The sequence below is a fragment of the Salmo salar genome, chromosome 07, assembly GCF_965601325.2.
Source record: "Salmo salar chromosome 07, fSalSal1, whole genome shotgun sequence".
NCBI lineage: Eukaryota > Metazoa > Chordata > Actinopteri > Salmoniformes > Salmonidae > Salmo > Salmo salar.
Window position 1 is genome coordinate 17,228,470 of NC_138297.1, and position 23,534 is coordinate 17,252,003.

Here is a 23,534-nt window from a genome sequence, read left to right on the forward strand (position 1 = left end):
GTACAATAAAGTAGGCATATCTACAGTATTTCTATTCTGTTGATATGTTCAAACTGAGTCGATGGAGAATACATATTTCAACATAGTAAAATACAATGGTTTGGTAGCCTATCTTGTAAAGTCCAGTGGTTCCCAAACTGTGAGGTGCATCCCAAGTGGATGCACAAATATATACAGTACCAGTCAAAAGTTTGGACACACCTACTAATTCCAGGGATTTTCTTTATTTTCACTATTTTCTACATTGTAGAATAATAGTGAAGACATCAAAACTATTAAATAACACATATGGAATCATGTAGTAACCAAAAAAGTGTTAAACAAATACAAATATATTTGAGATTCATCAAAGTAGCCACCCTTTGCCTTGATGAAAGCTTTGCACACGCTTGGCATTCTCTCAACCAGCTTCATGAGGTAGTCACCTGGAATGCATTCCAATTAACAGGTGTGCCTTGTTAAATGTTCATTTGTGGAATTTCTTTCCTTCTTAATGAGTTTGAGCCGATCAGTTGTGTTGTGACAAGGTAGGGGTGGTATACAGAAGATAGCCCTATTTAGTAAAAGACCAAGTCTATATTATGGCAAGAACAGCTCAAATAAGCAAAGATAAACAACAGTCCATCATTACTTTAAGACATGAAGGTCAGTCTTTGAAAGTTTCTTCAAGTGAAATCGCAAACACCATCAAGCACTATGATGAAACTGGCTTTCATGAGGACAGCCACGGGAAAGGAAGACCCAGAGTTACATCTGCTGCAGGCACATCTCAACATCAACTGTTCAGAGGAGACTGCATTGAATCAGGCCTTTATGGTCGAATTGCTGAAAAGAAGCCATTACTAAAGGACACCAATAAGAATAAGAGACTGTCTTGGGCCAAGAAACACAAGCAATGGACATTAGACCGGTGGAAATCTGTCCTTTGGTCTGATGAGTCCAAATTTGAAATTTTTGGTTCCAATTGCAGTGTCTTTGTGAGATGCAGAGTAGGTGAACAGATGATCTCCGCATGTGTGGTTCCCACCATGAAACATGGAGGAGAATGTGTGATGGTGTGGGGGTGCTTTGCTGGTGACACTGTCTGTGATTTATTTAGAATTCAAGGCACACTTAACCAGCCTGGCTACCACAGCATTTTGCAGTGATACGCCATCCCATCTGGTTTGCATTTAGTGGGACTATCATTTCTTCAACAAGACAATGACCCAACACACCTCCAGGCTGTGTAAGGGCTACTTGACCAAGATTCCATATGTGTTATTTCATAGTTTTGATGTCTTTACTATTATTCTACAATGTTCTACAACCCCTGAATGTGTAGGTTTGTCCAAACTTTTGACTGGTACTGTATATATTTTTTAAGGAACTCAGTCCAGCTTTCAACTTACTCTCGAAAGTTGTAATAATAGAATGCACAAGGTGCAATTTTGTGATTGGGTAGTGTATCACCAGTTTTCCTCTTGCCCTGTCAGTCATTGCATACCTTAGAGAGCTATTTATAACTTGTCAGAAATGTCCAGATCAACTAGCCTATGTCAGCTAACATTTTTAACTAAGTTGTTTAGCCCATAGATTTTGTAGACATGGCAAAATGTATAGAATTGCAAGAAATAAACTTTAAAACTGCAATATTTTTCTGCATCCCATGGCAAAATGTGTAGAATTGCAGGAAATAAGCTTTAAACCTGCAAAAATGTCTCTCCGCCAACAAGAAGGGTGTGAACAGTTTGTGTCATGAACAGTGCTTGTGCCCATAGAAATAGACAATGCTGGAAGGGGGGCCTGAGTGAAACATTTTGGGAATCCCTGTTATAAGCTACACAACTTGCCCACAGGGGCACGGGTGTCCATTCGATGTCTGTTCTCTGTTGGTTCAACATCATTTCATTGAAATGATGTGGAAACAACGTTGATTCAATCAGTGCATGCCCCGTTGGAGGCCACTACCAGCATGTGGTTTCATTATTTTGTTCCTTATACAATTTGCCCATAAAAAGGCCAATTCCCTATAAACTCTATTTAGTTTGTTGTACATGTAGGCTATATATACTGAACAAAACTATCAATGCAACATGTAAAGTGTTGGTTCCATGTTTCATGAGCTGAAATAAAAGATCACAGAAATGTTCCATATGCACAAAAAGTTTATTTTTCTCAAATTTTGTGCTCAAATTTGTTTACATCCCTGTAAGTGAGCATTTCTCCTTTGCCAAGACAATCCATCCACCTGACAGGTGTGGGATATCAAGAAGCTGATTAAACAGCATGATCATTACACAGGTGCTGGGAACAATAAAATGCCACTCTTAAATGTGCTGTTTTGGCACACAACACAATACCACAGATGTGTCAATTTTGAGGGAGAGTGCAATTGGCATGCTGACTGCAGGACTGTCCACCAGAGCTGTTGCCAGAGAATTGAATGTTCATTTCTCTACCATAACGTTGTTTTAGAGAATTTGGCAGTATGTCCAACCGGCCTCACAACCTCAGACCAGATGTAACCACGCCAGCCCAGGTCCACCACATCCGGTTTCTTTACCTGTGGGATCATCTGAGACCAGTGTAACAGTATACAGTGAGGGAAAAAAGTATTTGATCCCCTGCTGATTTTGTACGTTTGCCCACTGACAAAGAAATGATCAGTCTATAATTTTAATGGTAGGTTTATTTGAACAGTGAGAGACAGAATAACAACAACAAAAATCCAGAAAAACGCATGTCAAAAATGTTATATGTTATAAATGTTATAAATTGATTTGCATTTTAATCGGGAAATAAGTATTTGACCCCTCTGCAAAACATGACTTAGTATTTGGTGGCAAAACCCTTGTTGGCAATCACAGAGGTCAGACGTTTCTTGTAGTTGGCCACCAGGTTTGCACACATCTCAGGAGGGATTTTGTCCCACTCCTCTTTGCAGATCTTCTCCAAGTCATTAAGGTTTCGAGGCTGATGTTTGGCAACTCGAACCTTCAGCTCCCTCCATAGATTTTCTATGGGATTAAGGTCTGGAGACTGGCTAGGCCACTCCAGGACTTTAATGTGCTTCTTCTTGAGCCACTCCTTTGTTGCCTTGGCCGTGTGTTTTGGGTCATTGTCATGCTGGAATACCCATCCACGACCCATTTTCAATGCCCTGGCTGAGGGAAGGAGGTTCTCACCCAAGATTTGACGGTACATGGCCCCATCCATCATCCCTTTGATGCGGTGAAGTTGTCCTGTCCCCTTAGCAGAAAAACACCCCCAAAGCAAAATGTTTCCACCTCCATGTTTGACGGTGGGGATGCTGTTCTTGGGGTTATAGGCAGCATTCTTCCTCCTCCAAACACGGCGAGTTGAGTTGATGCCAAAGAGCTCCATTTTGGTCTCATCTGACCACAACACTTTCACCCAGTTGTCCTCTGAATCATTCAGATGTTCATTGGCAAACTTCAGACGGGCATGTATATGTGCTTTCTTGAGCATGGGGACCTTGTGGGCGCTGCAGGATTTCAGTCCTTCACGGCGTAGTGTGTTACCAATTGTTTTCTTGGTGACTATGGTCCCAGCTGCCTTGAGATCATTGACAAGATCCTCCCGTGTAGTTCTGGGCTGATTCCTCACCATTCTCATGATCATTGCAACTCCACGAGGTGAGATCTTGCATGGAGCACCAGGCCGAGGGAGATTGACCGTTCTTTTGTGTTTCTTCCATTTGCGAATAATCGCACCAACTGTTGTCACCTTCTCACCAAGCTGCTTGGCGATGGTCTTGTAGCCCATTCCAGCCTTGTGTAGGTCTACAGTCTTGTCCCTGACATCCTTGGAGAGCGCTTTGGTCTTGGCCATGGTGGAGAGTTTGGAATCTGATTGATTGACTGCTTCTGTGGACAGGTGTCTTTTATTCAGGTAACAAACTGAGATTAGGAGCACTCCCTTTAAGAGTGTGCTCCTAATCTCAGCTCGTTACCTGTACAAAAGACACCTGGGAGCAAGAAATCTTTCTGATTGAGAGGGGGTCAAATACTTATTTCCCTCATTAAAATGCAAATCAATTTATAACATTTTTGACATGCGTTTTTCTGGATTTTTGTTGTTGTTATTCTGTCTCTCACTGTTCAAATAAACCTACCATTAAAATTATAGACTGATCATTTCTTTGTCAGTGGGCAAACATACAAAATCAGCAGGGGATCAAATACTTTTTTCCCTCACTGTAGCTTTCGTCCCTCTCCTCGCCCCAACCTGGGCTTGAACCAGGGACCCTATGCACACATCAACAACTGACACCCACGAAGCACCGTTACCCATCGCGCCACAAAAGCCATGGCCCTTTCAGAGCAAGGGGAACAATTACTTCAGGTCTCAGAGCGAGTGACGTCACCCGATTGAAACGCTATTAGCGCGCACCACCGTTAACTAACTAGCCATTTCACATCGGTTACACCAGCACCCAGACAGCTGATGAAACTGAGGGATATTTCTGTTTGTAATAAAGCCCTTTTGTGGGGGAAAACTAATTTTGATTGACTGGCGCTGGCCCCCCAGTGGCTGTGCCCCTGCCCAGTCATGTGAAATCCATAGATTAGGGCCTGATGAATGTATTTCAATTGACTATGTCCTTATATGAACTGTAACTCAGTAAAATCGTTGAAATTGTTGCATGTTGCTTTTATTCAGTATATATAACACAGATTGGTAACCTATACTGTCTTGGATAGAGGTAAAGGATAAAGTCACCAGTGCCACGGTGTATACATTTATACTGGTGCACTATTCCGGCTTTTGGATCATGCAGCGCGCCATGTGGCCAGAGGGAGGCACCAAAAGCCAAATTTGGAATCGACAGTTGACCCATCGCCCTCTCGAGTCTCCAAAATCTCTCGTGGACAGACTACATAAACATAATGGCACCGTTAATCGAGCATCTGACCAATTACGCGAGACTTTCAGTTCTCAACTCCAAGAGAATCAAGAATCCCATTGCAGGAGTAATAAAAACAAGCCAGTTTATAAGATTTCCAGAAATTTCAATCAATTAAATTCACCCATGTTGAAGTGATTTACAAATAGACTACTGAGATGTTTTATATGTGAAAAAAAAATCCTAAAACATTATAAGCGTTTCACAATGAATTAAGAAATTGCAAATTGGAATTCCCTTTACTGAAATATGGCCATGGCTAATCATCATTATGCATTATGCATTATGCTTTATTGGATTTCATTCAATAGGTTAAGTAGGCTATTTCTGCATACTTGTTATTGATCTATAACACACAGACACTAGCATACACCTATTATGATTAGTCCTACATGTTCTTAGCTGTGTTGTTACCATTGAACCTGTGGCATTATAGGCCTATAGTATAGGTCTACAGTGTTTTCCCAGTACAAAACACCTTCGGGCGGAGAGACCCAGGAACGTGCATTCCGCTGGCTGTGAGTCGGCGGTGGTGTTCATGCGGTGCCTGCCAGGGACTGTGGCAGCAGTAAGCAGTGGAGAGAGAGAGTGCTGTTTCAGAGCACCACCCACTACAGAAATGGCGGAGGGGGAATTGGACGTCGACTCGCTGATCGCCCGACTATTAGAGGGTGAGTGTATTATAGGTTTTATATTTTTTAAATCACATTTCAAATCAGGGGGCTGGACATTGCGTTGCGGTATAAAACACTGTCCTTGCAGTGGAGGCCCTGGTTCAAGGGAAGGGGAGACCGGGGTGTAATCGCTAGCCAAACAGTTGCTAAAACGAGTGTTTCTATTGGACAAATTCAGGAAGGTCCTTCCCCGTTTCGTTCCGTTTGCTTTCGTTTAAGAAACGTTTTGCAACAGAATCGGCGTAATGAATACGCCTCCGGAGTTTAAGCGTATAGGTTTAACCGTAGTGAAAGGATACTTCAATGTTTTGGAAATGAAAACCTTTATCTACTTCCCCAGAGTTAGATGAACTCGTGGATACCATTGTTATGTCTCTGCATGCAGTTTGAAAAAACGTTGCTGTTAGCACAATTGTCTCTTTTCGGTTTATAGGAAGTTACTAACTAGAGTTATCGCAATGACTTGAAGTCCAAGGTAACTCATATAAAATGTATTTGTCACATGCTTTATAAACAACAGGTGTAGACTAACAGTGAAATGCAGTGCCAGCTATAGCCTTTTGGGGACCCTAAGCAAGTTTTGGTTGGAGGGCCCCCCACCTCACTGCAAAACAGGTCAGGGCCACTGGGCATGTGCCCTTTGTGCCCGGTCGGTATTCGGCCACGATTACTTCAAGTTTAGATAGCTCGCTAGACTAACTACCAATCAAAAAATGGTTAGCTGACATAGCTAATTGAGTGGCTGTCAGTGAAAAAGGGAGGGTTTTTGGGGGTCGGGACCCCCTAGCGGCCTGGGGCCCTAAGCGACCGTTTATGTTGCTAACACCTGGAACCGGCCCTGGTGAAATGCTTACTTACAGGCCTTCCCAACTATGCAGAGATTATTTTTTTTTTAAATAGTAGAAAAATATAGAACAATTATAACACTAGGAATAAATAGAAAAATAATAACACAAGGAATAAATACAAAATGAATAACGATAACTTGGCTATATACACAGGGTACCAGTACCAAGTCGATGTGCAGGGGCATGAGGTAGTTGAGGTACATACAGTATGTACATATAATGTAGGTAGGGATAAAGTGACTAGGCAACGGGATAGATAATAAACAGTAACAGCAGCGTATGTGATGAGTCAAAAGAGATTAGTGCAAAAAGGGTCAATGCAGATATTCCTGGTAGATATTGGTTAACTATTTAACTAACTACACTGAATAAAAATATAAGGACTGTCCACCAGAGCTATTGCCAGATCATTTAATGTTAATTTCTCTACCATAAGCCGTCTTAAAAGTCGTTTTAGAGAGTTTGACAGTACGTCCAACTGGCCTCACAACTGCAGACCACGTGTATGGCGTTGTGTGGGCGAGCGGTTTGTGAACAGAGTGCCCCGTGGTGGTGGAGTTATGGTATGAGCAGGCATAAGCTTAAAACAAAGAACGCAATTGCATTTTATCGATGACAATTTGAATGCACAAAAATGTAGTGAAGAGATCCTGAGGCCCATTTCTTTTTTAAAGGTATCAGTGACCAACAGACACATGTCTGTATTCCCAGTCATTTGAAATCCATAGATTAGGGCCTAATTAGTTTTACTTAAATTGATGGATTTCCTCCAAATGAACTCAGTAAAATCAATGAAATTGTTGCATTTATATTTTTGTTCAGTATATTTAGCGGTCTTATGGCTTGGGGGTAGAAGCTGTTCAGGGTCCTGTTGGTTCCAGACTTCGTGCATTGGTGCCGCTTGCTGTGCGTGCTAGCAAATACCATAGTCTTCCAGTCATTGTGCTAACGCTAGCTAGCATTGGCTCGCGAAATTAACTTCCTTCATACTGCTGCAGAGACATAAATATGGTATCCATGAGTTCAACTAACTCTGGGGAAGTAGAGAAAGGGCTTCAATGCCAAAATCCCGAAGTATACCAATCCCCCATTTCTGCCAACTATATTGACACTCGGTGCTGCTAAAATAACGTCATTTGAAACTGTTACAATCTGACAAAATATGAGTTTTGTTGCTTAAATGTTTACAAAGTGGCAAAACTCTAAAGTGTTGGTTTGGAATTGTACTGTTATTGGTAGGCTGACTGAAAGGATGTAGGCCTAGGCTATTTTAGGAAAAACTGAGGATTGGGTCAATTTCCTCTCGAGGCTACTCACGGATAATTAGAGGTGGAACCACAATCAATCGATCTAGATATCGATTTGTTTTGATGTGCAGAAATGTGAACAAGTCTAACCTACATAATTGGCCTTCCCTGTAGCTCAGTTGGTAGAGCATGGTGTTTGCAACGCCAGGGTTGTGGGTTCGATTCCTACGGGGGGCCAGCACAGGAAAAAAAAATGTATGAAATGTATGCATTCACTACTGTAAGTCGCTCTGGATAAGAGCGTCTGCTAAATGACTAAAATGTAAGTTAGTATTTTTCTTAAGTAGCCTGTCTACTATATGTAAAGCATAACATAAAAGCATACACTTGATTGAATATTTATGATAATATAATGAGATACTCCTACAGTTTATAGTAACTAGATGGATGTAGAGTGAAGACAATTGTTGGATTTTCCAACTTGATTTACCAATTCCTCTGTTGCAAAGAACCCTTCAACAAATGCTTGCCTTTATCACCATATAGGCAAATGCTAATACTACACTGCAGTTACTGAGTCAGTTGCCTATTGGCATTATGTCACTTAGGCTGCGTTTACAGAGGCAGCCTAATTCTGATCTTTTGCCACTAATTGGTCTTATGACAAATCAGATAAGCTCTTTTGGCAAGAATTGGGCAAAATTTCAGAATTGGGATGCATGTGTAAAGGCAGCCTTAGAGGACAGAAAGTTTGGAAATTACCATATATATATGTATATATACTCACACACTACCGTTCAAAAGTTTGGGGTCACTTAGAAATGTCCTTATTTTTGAAAGAAAAGCAAAAAAAATGTTGTCCCTTTAAAGTAACATCAAATTGATCAGAAATACAGTGTAGACATTGTTAATGTTGTAAATGACTATTGTACCTGGAAAAGGCTGATTTTTAATGGAATATCTACATAGGCGTACAGAGGCCCATTATCAGCAACCATCCTGTGTTCCAATGGCACGTTGTGTTAGCTAATCCAAGTTTATAATTTTAAAAGACTAATTGATCATAGAAAACCCTTTTGCAATTATGTTAGCACAGCTGAAAACTGTTGTTCTTATTAAAGAAGCAATAAAACTGGCCTTCTTTAGACTAGTTGAGTATGAAGGCTATTCCATGCGAGAAATTGCCATGAAACTGAAGATCTCGTACAATGCTGTGTACTACTCCCTTCACAGAACAGTGCAAACGGGCTCTAACCAGAATAGAAAGAGGAGTGGGAGGCCCCGGTGCACAACTAAGCAAGAGGACAAGTACATTAGAGTGTCTAGTTTGAGAAACAGATGCCTCACAAGTTCTCAACTGTCAGCTTCATTAAATAGTACCCGCAAAACATCAGTCTCAACGTCAACAGTGAAGAGGCGACTCTGGGATGCTGGCCTTCTAGGTAGAGTTGCAAAGAAAAAGCCATATCTCTGTCCAGTTTCTGTGGGGTTTTTTTTGCCCATCTTAATCTTTTCTTTTAATTGGCCAGTCTGAGATATGGCTTTTTCTTTGCAACTCTCTCACAACTCTCTCACACTTACAACCTCATGCTAATCAGTGGACGGGACACCGATCCCAAATATGTTTTAATAAGCTTCTTGATATGCCACACCTGTTAGGTGGATGGATTATCTTGGCATAGGATACATGCTCACTAAAAGGAATTTAAACAAATTTGTACACAACATTTTAGAGAAATAAGCTATTTGTGTGTGTGGTCTGGTATCTTTTATTTCAGCGCTTTATATTTCTGTTTAGTGTAGTAATCATAAGGAATTCAAGGAGTGCTCTGCTCCTCTTCTTGTATGGCAGTTATGTTGTACCAGCCACAGAGAGATGTACAGGCTGCTCTGTTCACAAGTAGGTGCTTTCACGCTGTAAGGTACATTGTAAGTGCACTTAGTTTAGATCTCAGCCATTTGGAAAGTGCCTGTTTGTTCTGAAGTAGGCTAAATTTAGAACTTTGGCAGTTTTCTCCTAAAGTTTAAGACGATATACTTCAACTTGGCAAAAAATTCAGTTATTCTGAGATTTTGTATTATTAATGCAACATAGAACTACGAGTGTAAAGGGTTATGTGCTCCTGATTCTGTAGTTAACCTATTGTTGTGCCCACACAGCCAGTTATGAGTAGAGCTTGCTGGGCACGATGTCTCACAGAAGCACACAGTTTTACAGATGGGTGAGGCTACAGTATGTGCTCTTAGGAACGAAAGTCAAACTCAATGACATTGTTCTTCCTGTGTGCTCTGTAAATGGACCGAAGTAGTGATGGACAAACGTTGAATATACACACACCAGCAGACACACATACGATGAAACCGGCAGACCCCATGTTATGGATATGCCAATATAATCATCTTTGGCTTGGTTTGGAGTTGAGACAGTCCCACAGAGAGAGTGTGAGACAGTAGTGGAGAAGATGGATATTTGCCGAGGCAGTTGTGCCTGAGACTGACCCAGAGGTAATCTGAGACCTCTGCAGTACTGAGGAAACTCGGAGGGGGAAAATGGCCGGATCTGGTCCTAAAGGCTTGTGTGTGTGTGTGTGTGTGTGTGTGTGTGTGTGTGTGTGTGTGTGTGTGTGTGTGTGTGTGTGTGTGTGTGTGATGAGGGGGTTCTATCAATGGTCTGACTTTCTGACTGAACTTCTACTAAGGCTTGAGTGTTCTGTTTTTGCTGCCAACAGCAGAGAAAGTGGGCCAACAGCAGCTCCATAGCATTCTTCCTGCTAGCTCGATGGTTGGACATGCACAGACACACACACACACACCAGCTCTAGTTGGTCTGTTCATTGTTATAAGCTAGCTGCTCTCACGTCTCAATCATATGTCAAAATAAAATCTATTTGTCACATGCTTCCCTAAACAACAGGTGTACACTGTCAGTGAAATGCTTACTTACGGGTCCTTTTCCAACAATGTAGAGTTAAAGATAAAAAAAAAAATTTGAAATAGTAACACGAGGAATAAATACACGCTGAAAAAACAAGTAAAAATGGCTATTTACAGGGTGTACCAGTACTGAGCCGATGTGCAGGGGTACGAGGTAATTGAGGAATATATGTACATTGTAATGTGTGCGCTGAGAATCGGGAGTGAATACATTTAATGAATGAACGAAACATAATGCAAAACAAGAAACACGAACAACGCAACGACATGAAACTGAAACAGAAACAATAACGCCTGGGGAAGGAACCAAAGGGAGGGACATATATATGGCAGGTGATCAAGGAGGTGATGGAATCCAGGTGAGTGTCATTATGCGCTGATGTGCGTAATGATGGTGACAGGTGTGCGACATAACAAGCAGCCTGGTGACTAGAGGCCAGAGAGGGAGCACACGTGACAGTACCCCCTCCCCGATGCGCGGCTCCAGCCGCAGGTTTCTGACCAAAATGACGATCCCGGGGATCAAGAGCGGACCGGTTGCCTCTGCTGAGGCGCGGGAACCTGTCGACCCGGCTGAGGAGCGGGAGCATGGTGACCTAGAGCGCCGGAGAGAGAGCATACGTGACAGTACCCCCTCCCCGGCGCGTGGCTCCAGCCGCAGGATGCCAACCACAGGGACGATCCCGGGGATCAGGAGCGGACCGGTTGCCTCCGCTGAGGTGCAGAAACCTGACGAACCGGCTGACGCGTGAGAGCCCCATGTTCCGGCCGAAAACTCCACGGTTGCTTCAGCCGAGGCACGGGAACCTGACCACCCAGCCGAGGCATAGGTGCCCGTCGAGCCCAGCCGGGTCATGGGAGCCCGACAAACCGGCTGATGCTTCCCAAGTAGCTCCGGTTCTGACATCCGGACCCGACATCACCTCCAACACAAAAATAAATAAATAACTCCCTGATGCTTCCCTTTGGTGAGGCGTTATTCTGTAATGTGTGCGCTGGGAGTCAGGAAGCAAGTTCAGGGAGTGAATACGTTTTAATGAATGGACGAAACATAATACAAAACAAGAAACACGAACAACGCATAGACATGAAACAGAAGCAATAACGCCTGGGGAAAGAGGTGTGCGCCATAACGAGCAGCCTGGTGACCTAGAGGTCGGAGAGGGAGCACACATGACATACATATAGGTAGAGCTGACTAGGCAATCGGATGTACATACAGTGCCTTCAGAATGCATTCGTACCCCTTGACTTATTCCAAATGTTGTTGTTACTACCTGAATTCAAATAGATTCAATTGATTTTGGTTATCACCCATCTACCCTCAATACCACATAATGACAAAGTGAAAACATGTTTTTAGACATTTATTGAAAATGAAATAGAGAAATATCTCATTTACATACAGTACCAGTCAAAAGTTATTAAAGTTTTTTATTATTATATATATATTTTTTTACTATTTTCTACATTGTAGAATAATAGTGAAGACAAACTATGAAATAACACATATGGAGTCATGTAGTTACCAAAAAAGTGTTTATATTCTATATTTTAGATTCCCACATATGCTGAGCATTTGTTGGCTGCTTTTCCTTCACTCTGAGGACCAACTCATTCCAAACCATCTCAATTGAGTTGAGGTTGGGTGATTGTGGATGCCTGGTCATCTGATGCAGCACCATCACTCTTCTTCTTGGTCAAATAGCCCTTACACAGGCTGGAGGTGTGTTGGGTCATTGTCCTGCTGAAAAACAAATGATAGTCCCACTAAGTGCAAACCAGATGGGATGGCGTATCACTGCAGAAGGCTGTGGTAGCCAGGCTGGTTAAGTGTGCCTTGAATTCTAAATAAATCACTGACCTTGTCACCAGCAAAGCACCCCCACACCATCACACCTCCATGCTTCACAGTGAGAACCACACATGCGGAGATCATCCGTTCACCTACTCTGCGTCTCACAAAGATATGGCAGTTGGAACCAAAAATCAGACCAAAGGACAGATTTCTACCAGTTTAATTACCATTACTCATGTTTCTTGGCCCAAGCCAGTCTCTTCTTATTGGTGTCCTTTAGTAGTGGTTTCTTTGCAGCAATTCAACCATGAAAGCCTGATTTCATGCAGTCTCCTCTGAACAGTTGATGTTGAGATGTCTGTTACTTGAACTCTGAGAAGCATTTATTTGGGCTGCAATCTGAGGTGCAGTTAACTCTAATTAAACGTATCCTCTGCAGCAGAGGTAATTCTGGGTCTTCCTTCCCAGTGGCGGTCCTCATGAAAGCCAGTTTCATCATAGCGCTTGATGGTTTTTGCGACTGCACTTGGAAGAAAGTTCTTGAAATGTTCTGGATTTACTGACCTTTATGTCTTAAAGTAATGATGGACTATCGTTTCTCTTTGCTAATTTTAGCTGTTCTTGACATACAGTTGAAGTTTACATACACTTAGGTTGGAGTCATTAAAACTAGTTTTTCAACCACTCCACAAATTTCTTGTTAACAAACTATAGTTTTGGCAAGTCGGTTAGGACATCTACTTTGTGCATGACACAAGTACATTTTCCAACAATTGTTTGCAGACAGATTATTTCATTTATAATTCACTGTATCACAATTTCAGTGGGTCAGAAGTTTACATACACTAAGTTGACTTTGCCTTTTAAACAGCTTGGAAAATTCCAGAAAATGATGTCATGGCTTTAGAAGCTTCTGATAGGCAAATTGACATCATTTGAGTCAATTGGAGGTCTACCTGTGGATGTATTTCAAGGCCTACCTACAAACTCAGTGCCTCTTTGCTTGACATCATGGGAAAATCAAAAGAAATCGGCCAAGACCTCAAAAAAAAAAATGTAGACCTCCACAAGTCTGGTTCATCCTTGGGAGCAATTTCCAAACGCCTGAAGGTACCACGTTCATCTGTACAAACAATAATACGCAAGTATAAACACCATGGGACCACGCAGCCGTCATACCGCTCAGGAAGGAGACGGGTTCTGTCTCCTAGAGATGAACGTACTTTGGTGCGAAAAGTGCAAATCAATCCCAGAACAACAGCAAAGGACCTTGTGAAGATGCTGGAGGAAACAGGTACAAAAGTATCTATATCCACAGTAAAACGAGTCCTATATCGACATAACCTGAAAGGCCGCTCAGCAAGACCGCCATAAAAAAGCCAGACTACGGTTTGCAACTGCACATGGGGACAAAGATCGTACTTTTTGGAGAAATGTCCTCTGGTCTGATGAAACAAAAATAGAACTGTTTGGCCATAATGACCATCATTATGCTTGGAGGAAAAAGGGGGAGGCTTGCAAGCCGAAGAACACCATCCCAACCGTGAAGCATTGGGGTGGCAGCATCATGTTGTGGGGGTGCTTTGCTGCAGGAGGGACATGTGCACTTAACAAAATAGATGGCATCATGAGGGAAGAGAATTATGTGGATATATTGAGGCAACATCTCAAGACTTCAGTCAGGAAGTTAAAGCTTGGTCGCAAATGGGTCTTCCAAATGGACAATGACCCCAAGCATACTTCCAAAGTTGTGGCAAAATGGCTTAAGGACAACAAAGTCAAGGTATTGGAGTGGCCATCACAAAGCCCTGACCTCAATCCCATAGAAAATTTGTGGGCAGAACTGAAAAAGCGTGTGCGAGCAAGGAGGCCTAGAAACCTGACTCCGTTACACCAGCTCTGTCAGGAGGAATGTGCCAAAATTCACCCAAATTATTGTGGGAAGCTTGTGGAAGGCTACCTGAAACGTTTGATCCAAGTTAAACAATTTAAAGGCAACACTACCAAATACTGATTGAGTGTATGTTAACTTCTGACCCACTGGGAATGTGATGAAATAAATAAAATATGAAATAAATCATTCTCTCTACTATTATTCTGACATTTCACATTCTTAAAATAAAGTGGTGATCCTAACTGACCTAAGACAGGGAATTTTTACTAGGATTAAATGTCAGGAATTGTGAAAAACTGAGTTTAAATGTATTTGGCTAAGGTGTATGTAAACTTCCGACTTCAACTGTAATATGGACTTGGTCTTTTACCAAATAGGGCTATCTTCTGTATACCAACCCTACCTTGTCACAACACAACTGATTGGCTCAAATGCATTAAGAAGGAAAGAAATTCCACAAATGAACTTTTAACAAGGCACACCTGTTAATTGAAATGCATTCCAGGTGACTACCTTATGAAGCTGGTTGAGAGAATTCCAAGAGTGCGCAAAGCTGTCATCAAGGCAAAGGGTGGCTACTTTGAAGAATCTCAAATATAAAATATATTTTGATATGTTTAGCGCTTTTTTGGTTACTACATGATTCCATATGTGTTATTTCATAGTTGTGATGTCTTCACTATTATTCTACACTGTAGAAAATAAAGAAAAACTCTTGAATGAGTAGGTGTGTCCAAACATTTGACTGGTACTGTATGTATTCACACTCCTGAGTCAATACTTTGTAAAAGCACCTTTGCCAGAGATTACAGCTGTCAGTCTCTGTGTAAGTCTCATAAGTGTTTTTCCACACCTGGATAGTGCAACATAACATATTATTTTCAAATTTTTCAAGCTTTTTCAAATTGGTTATTAATCATTGCTGGACAACCATTTTCAGGTCTTGCCATAGATTTTCAAGTAGATTTAAGTCAACTGTAACTCAGCCCCTCAGGAACATTCACTGTCTTCTTGGTAAGCAACTCCAGTGTAAAATTGGCTTTGTGTTTTAGGTCATTGTCCTGCTGAAAGGTGATTTCATGTCCTAGTGTCTGGTGGAAAGCACACTGAACCAGGTTTTCCCCTAGGAATTAGCCTGTTCTTAGCTCCATGTATTTTGTATCCCGAAAAACTCCCCAGTCCTTACCGATTTACAGGCATACCCATAACATGATGCAGCCACACCTATGCTTGAAAATATGGAGAGTGGTACTCAGTAATTTGTTGTATTGGATTTGCCCCAAACACAACACTTTGTTTTCAGGACACCTTTTTTTGTACTATTACTTTAGTGCCTTGTTGCATACAGGATGCATACAGCAGAATAATGCTTCCTTCTTTTCACTCTGTCATTTAGGTTAGTATTGTGGAGTAACTACAATGTTGTTGATCCTTCCTCAGTGTTCTCCTTTCACAACTATTAAACTCTGTAACTGTTTTAAAGTCACCATTGGCCTCATGGTGAAATCCCGGAGCGGTTTCTTTCCTCTCCGGCAACTGAGTTAGGAAGAACGCCTGTATCTTTGTAGTGACTGGGTGAATTGATACATCATCCAAAGTGTAATTATTAGCTTCACCATGCTCAAAGGGATATTCAATGTCTGCTTTAAAAAATGTTTTACCCATCTACCAGTGCCTTTCTTTGCGAGGCATTGGAAAACCTCCCTGGTCTTTGTGGTTGAATCGGTGTTTGAAATGTACTGCTCGACTGAGGGACCTTACAGATAACTGAATTTGTGGGGTATAGAGATGAGGTAGTCATTAAAAATCCTGTTAAACACTATTATTGCATCTTATTATGTGACTTAAGCAATTTTTTAATCCTGAATGTATTTAGGATTGCCATAACAAAGGGCTTGAATACCTATTGACTTAACATTGTGTGTAGACCAGTGACTCGCCCCTCCATTTCCTTTAGTCCACGATCAGCTCCTTTGTCTTGCTGATGTTGAGGGAGAAGTTGTTGTCCTGGCACCACACTGCCAGGTCTCTGAACTCCTCCCTATAGGTTGCCACATCGTCGTTGGTGATCAGGCCTACCCCCGTTGTGTCGTCAGCAAACTTGATGATCGTGTTGGAGTCATGCACGACCAATTAGTGTTAGGTGAACAGGGAGTACAGGAGCAAACTAAGCACACACCCCAGAGGGGCCCCCTTGTTGATGGTCAGTGTGGCAGATGTGTTGTTGCCTACCCTACACCTCTACAACATGGTCATTTTCAGCCCGCACCAAACGGGAAAAAACATTTTGAAACTGAAGAGGTACTAATTGAACTTCACCAATAGGAAAATCTGTTAGAATTTTCTGGGTTCTCAATGTTTTCCCTTTTTTGCCTAATGAACATGTCCCAGGTTTGGAGGTTCCTGGTTACCCCCTCAAATGGTGGTCTCACCTCCTTAACGGTGAGCCTTTGTGCCACTCATCTCCCCCCCAACCCCCCCCCCCCCCCTCCCTTTCTGATCCCTCATTAAATGTCAACAGATGCAGCTGTCACCCTCTGAGTAATTACCCACATGCCCCTATGGTGGCGCCCGCGCGCACACACACACACACACACACACACACACACACCTACACACACATGCATGGCAGCAGCATACTGTATACTTGTGGTTGTTGTCTCTCATGGTTCACTATAACTCACTATTGCTCTATTTCTCCTTTGTCTTTCATTCATGCGCACCTCACTCACTCTCTCTCACACACGCACAACACACAGGGCCAGCTCCACGAATAAGCAACCGGAAAATAAATAAATGAACAGAATCAAAACCAAGAACGAAAGTGATCTATACTGTTCCGGAACAGAACTGTTATTTTAAAAGCATGGAAACTGGGTAATGGCGTTCTTTTCCAGACTCGCTCTATACAAAATTCTTGCAACCAATAGAATGGTGTGTGTATATATATATATGGGATACAACCTTCCCAGCACTGCAGATTTTGCTGCGAAGAGACGGAGTCATTGGATCATTTATTTTGGTACGCTCCATATATAGCTTGTTTTTGGTCACGGGTCCAAGAATGGCTGAAGAATTGCTACAGTTACCTGGAGCTAACATTGCAGATAGCAATACAAGGTGATTTGAAGTCATAGTCAGTCAGTCAGTCGTATAATACTTTTAGCAAAAATGTTTACCTTTAATTTACAATCTTTAGAAGCTATGAGAATCGAAAGGTTCAGAACTTTTGTGAAGCATCACCGCACAGTTGAAATCCAATATGGATGGTGTTAAGAGATAGATGAGAGGGGTTGAATGTAGATGAAGGGTTGGACCAATAACAACAAGATAACAAATGTAAAATATACTGTGTCCGTATGTGGCAAATAGAAATCCAATATGGATGGTGTTAAGAAATAGATGGGAAAGGTTGAGGGTAAAGGAAGTACAGGACTAAAAACAAATAAAATATAACTATTGTAAAATAGATTTTGTCTGTAAAATGTATATAGTATGTATAGGCTGGAAGTAGAAGGCCAAGTGGTGGTGTTCATTAGTTTACTTCAATTAGGGGAGGGGTGGTAGGGTTAGCGGAAAATAATAAAGGAAAATATATTTTAAAAATATATATACCAGTCAAAATTTTGGACACACCTACTCACTCCAGGGTTTTTCTTTATTTGTACTATTTTCTACAGTGTAGAATAATAGGAAAGACATCACAACAATGAAATAACATATGGAATCATATAGTAACCAAAAAAGTGTTCAACAAATCAAAATATATTTTATATTTGAGTTTCTTCAAAGTAGCCACCCTTTGCCTTGATGACAGCTTTGCACACTATTGGCATTCTCTCAACCAGCTTCATGAGGTAGTCACCTGGAATGCATTTCAATTACCCGGTGTGCCTTGTTAATTTGTGGAATTTCTTTCCTTAATGCATTTGAGCCAATCAGTTGTGTTGTGACGAGGTAGGTTTGGTATACATAAGATAGCACTACTTGGAAAAAGACCACGTCCATATTATGTCAAGAACAGCTCAAATAAGCATAGAGAAACGACAGTCCATCATTACTTTTAAGACATGAAGGTCAGCCAATCCGGAACATTTCAAGAACTTTGAAAGTTTCTTCAAGTGCAGTCGCAAAAACCATCAAGCGGTATGATGAAACTGGCTCTCATGAGAACCGCCACAGGAAAGGATGACCCAGAGTTACCTCTGCTGCAGAGGATAAGTTCATTAGAGTTACCAGCCTCAAATTGCAGCCCAAATAAATTCTTCACAAAGTTCAAGTAACAGACACATCCCAACATCAACTGTTCAGAGGAGACCGCATTAATCAGGCCTTCATGGTCGAATTGCTGCAAATAAACCACTACTTATAGGACACCAATAATAAGAAGAGACTTGCTTGGGCCAAGAAACACGAGCAATGGACATTAGACCGGTGGAAATCTGTCCTTTTGTCCGAAGGAGTCCAAATTTGAGATTTTTTGTTTCAACCGCCGTGTCTTTGTGAGATGCAGAGTAAGTGAACGGATGTGTGGTGTGGGGATGCTTTGCTGGTGACACTGTCAGTGATTTATTTAGGTAGCTACTTTGAAGAATATAAAGTATATTTGTTTAACCTCTCTAAGGGGTGTGGGACGCTACCATCCCACCTGGCCAACATCCAGTGAAATTGCAGAGCGCCAAATTCAAAAACAGAAATACTCATAAAAATTTATAAAACATACAAGTGTTATACGTTGGTTTAAAGATCAACTTCTTGTTAATCCAACCACGGTGTCAGATTTCAAAAAGGCTTTACGGCGAAAGCATACCATGTGATTATCTGAGAACAGCGCCCAGCAAACAGTTACCAGCCAAGTAGAGGAGTTACACAAGTCAGAAATAGGGATAAAATTAATCACTTATCTTTGATGATCTTCGTATGGTTACACTCACAAGACTCCCATTTATTCAAAAGTTTGTTTTGTTCGATAAAGTCCCTCTTTAAATCCAAAAACCTCCATTTTGTTCACGCGTTTTGTTCAGTAATCCACAGGCTCAAAGGCAGTCACAACAGACAGTCGAAAAATCCCAAAACTATCAGTAAAGTTCGTAGAAACATGTCAAACGATGTTTATAATCAATCCTCAGGTTGGTTTTATTCATAATAATCAATAACATTTCAACTGGACAAAAGCTTCATCAATATAAAAGGAAAACAAGAAAGGCGTGCTCTCGGTCGTGCGCATGAAAAACCTCTGGGACACTGAATGGTCCACTCATTCAAAGTGGTCTTACTCCCTAATTTTTCAGAATACAAGCCTGAAACTATTTCTAAAGACTATTGACATCTAGTGGAAGCCATAGGAAGTGCAAGTTGAGTCCTAAATCAATGGATACTGTAATGGCATTCAATAGAAAACTACAAAATAAAACAAATCCCACTTCCTGGATGGATTTTTCTCAGGTTTTCGCCTGCCATATCAGTTCTGTTATACTCACAAACATTATTTTAACAGTTTTGGAAACTTTAGTGTTTTCTATCCATATCTACCAATTATATGCATATCCTAGCTTCTGGGCCTGAGTAGCAGGCAGTTTACTTTGGGCACGCTTTTCATCCGGAGGTGAAAATAGTGTCTCCTACCCTAGTGAAGTTAACACTTTTTTTGTTTACTACATGATCCATATGTTATTTCATAGTTTTGATGTCTTCACTATTATTCTACAATGTAGAAAATAATTAAATATAAAGAAAAACCCTTGAGTCAAAAGTTTGCCCAAACTTTTGACTGGTACTGTATGTCATAACAACAAAATGCCCAGCTCTTCAATCCTCATCCAGCCTCTCTCGCGCTCTCCCAACTCGCAAATGTTCAGTCGCATCTCGCGCCCTACACTCGTCTGTCCAATGGATGTAAATAGCTTGCCCGCAATATAGCAAGCTTCTCTATCCGCACTGATTGGTGAAGTAATTTAACGTTAAGCTAACTATAAAAATAAATGATATCAACGTTTTTAAAACGTAACAGAAAGGAACAATATAAACGTAACTTTTTACAAACTGGTTCAGAACTTTATTTTGCTGGTTAGAACAGTGGAACGGAAACAAAAAAAATGATGGTTCTGTTCAGAATGAAACGATTGGAAAAGGATTTCAGTTCCAACCCCTGCTGCTAATACCTATTCACGAATTGGGGGTGGGACGTTGTGGTGATTTCCACGTGGAGTGGAGAAATAACAACAAGCAGGACACTGACAGCTGTTTACATTTTTTAACTAGCTAATGTTATCTGTTGTTGCTACACCGTAATTCAACAGATTAGCCAGCTGGCTAGGCTATGATTTATTCTGGTGCTGGATTTCTCATAACTATTTAGGGAAAGTTTTTCCACAGATGGATCTTGGAAACCAGTATATTTTGACTTTGCTATCTATTGTTATCTCCAAAGTTTTGGCATGTTCCATAAATTGTGTCCGTGAATCCGCCGTAGTAATATAAATAATAAGATGAAACTCTGGTAATATGGATAGCTTAACTATTGAACGGTTTGGACTAGAGACGCATCTTTCTACATTGTAATGGACAAGGTAGGCTGCTGGCAGGCTATTTGGCTGCGCAACAACAATGCCAAGTCATGCCATGGTTAAGGGAATTGAAATGATAGGCCACAATGACTTTGCTCATGATGCATGCCGCAAATTATATCTAACAAAACCCTGAGCGCATCGGACATGAAACGAAACGCCAATACAAATGTAACAACAGAACAAAATAGATAAATACGTTTGTGGAATTTTCTTTCTCGGTACCTTTTCATTATAGGATAGACACTTATGATTTCTAGCTGCACCAATCAAAGCAGTGGAGCATGGTCAAAACCATTCATCTTGGGGGGAGCGGGGTTCCAAAATGTAATCATATCACACACAATTTTACAATTTATAAAATTGTTGTATTTTTTTAGACTAGCTAAAAAATTCTTGAAACTTAACAAATTATCCAATGGATTATGATAATTTGCTGGTAAAAAAAGTGGAGGTGCAGAAACTTAAGTTTGCACCTGCTATTTTAATTTGCTCCATGGCTCAGGCAGCCAAGTATAGGTTTGGCTGACAAAGATTATCTATTATATTTCTCATCTCTATCATGACTCGTGAAGAGGAAGAACTTTGCAGGTGTTTCTGATTAATGAACAATGCCATGCCGGTGGGTGGTAACATTCAAATAAAACCTAGCCCTGAAAAGAAACATAGACTGAAAAGTATTAGCACGTCATATAGTTCCCCTATGGCATGCAGCATTGGCATGGAAAATATCTGAAGTTACTACTTCAGATTTCCCACTTCAAACCCAAATCTATCTATGACTTATTGACTTAAATCGTTGTACAACATCATGGGTAAGCCATAGACATTGTCTTTCAACTAAAAATAAGTGCATTTCCACCCTTATGGGTGTTTTAAAACTACTAAAATATCTCTCCACCCCATGGCAAAATAGGTAGAATTTCAGGAAATTAGCTGTACGACTGCTAAAAAATGTATCTCTGCCCCATGGCAAAATTTGTAGAATTGCATCAAATGTTTTTTCTCTGCCCCATGGCAAAAATAACTTTAAAACTTAGGTTTTTGTCTCCGCCGTCAAGAGAGGGGCCACTAAAATGTTTTGCCGCGAGGTGGCAAACGGGTGGTAGGCAGGAGCAGGGGGAGCCTGTCGTTCTACTACATAGCTGCCTAGTAATCTAGTGACACAAGTTTATAGTCTTCTTTCCTTCCCGTTTTATGACTGGAGTTTTCCTGATCAGAAATTACTTCTGGCCTTATTGTGTCGAGGTAAAGAAAGCCACAGTAGCATTGTACAGGTAACTGCCAAAATAACTAAAACACTTGAGGTAATGAGGGATACAAAGTATATTGAAAAAATGTGCTTCCACACAGGTGTGGTTCCTGAGTTAATTAAGCAGTTAACATCCCATCATGCTTAGGGTCATGCATAAATATGCTGCGCAGGCCATTATTATGGTTACCATGGCTATGCCCCCTTAGGATGACAATGCCCCCATCCACAGGGCACGAGTGGTCACTGAATGGTTTGATGAGCATGAAAATGATTTAAACTGTATGCCATGGCCATCTGTCATCAGATCTCAATCCACTTGTGGGAGGTTATGAAGTGGCTCCTGAGACAGTGGCTCCTGAGACAGTGTTTTCAACCACCATTGACAAAACACCAAATTATGGAATTTCTCGCTGAAGGATAGTGTGTTGTCGCATCACTCCAACATAGATTCTACAAGTGTCTGGAACTATGTCAAGGTTCATTGAAGCTGTTCTGGCTCGTGTTGGCCCAACGCCCTATTAGGACACTTTATGTTGGTGTTTCCTTTATTTAGTCAGTTACCTTTAACGCCATGCTTAATAAGATAAGCTTATTTGCTATGTGTCTGTCTGTCCGTCTGTGCATGCGTCTTCCAGTGTGATGAATTGTTTATATCAGTCCTATGCCTGTGGTCTGTCATGGTGACTCACACAAGAACAGAGGTTGTATGACATTTCTTCCATCTCTTTTACTGTCTGTCCGGCCCTCTGACAGTATAGTACCCTCTTCTTCATACTGTACATATACAATACATTCTCTTGTCACTGTGTTCTATCTGTGTATTTTGGGGGGGGGGGCTGGCTTTGTACAGGAATTGTGAGCATGTGGGAAAGTCATTGAAATTCCAGCAATTAGTACATGCTAGCTAGGAAAGCATATATGAGGAAATGCAGGCTAATTGAACAGTTTCCTATACCATCGGACTGAGTTAGTTTTAGTTCTCCATGCATTTTCCTCGTATATTGTGCTTGTTTCAGTTCCCCTGCAGTAGCTGCTTCTCCTTAGCTTCATAAGTATTGCTTTTACATAAGATGTTGCTTGTAAAAATAATTGGGAAATGTTTCTTCTTCTCTTCCTTGTCGACATTCACCTTTTTATATAGCCATTGCTTTTGCCTGGTAGGAGCAAGAGGCATTTAACTTTGACCCTGTTGTGCAACCGTTGTCATGGTAACCTGACAGCTGCATGTTCTAAAATATGTTGCCCTTTTGTAATTGGGTGTGGTGAGTAGAATAGAATGATTGAGCCTGACACCTTGGAAATCAAGTTTAAAACAATGAGTTTATATCTGGTTGCTCTTTTTAGTACAGCTACTGTTGGCTTGTGACTCATTCAAAAGACTTCTCTATAGATTTTGTCAGCTTGTAGTC

The 23,534-nt window shown here is 41.2% G+C and overlaps 1 protein-coding gene across 1 annotated transcript in view; it reads left to right on the forward strand.

The window, feature by feature from the left end:
- Window positions 1-5,492: 5,492 nt before the first annotated feature.
- ppp1cb (protein phosphatase 1, catalytic subunit) overlaps window positions 5,493-23,534 on the forward strand; it is a 35,949-nt gene continuing 17,907 nt past the window's right edge. The window contains 1 exon segment of the mRNA NM_001141688.1: window positions 5,493-5,580. Coding sequence (NP_001135160.1) covers window positions 5,529-5,580 — 52 coding nt within the window. The 5' untranslated portion in view covers window positions 5,493-5,528.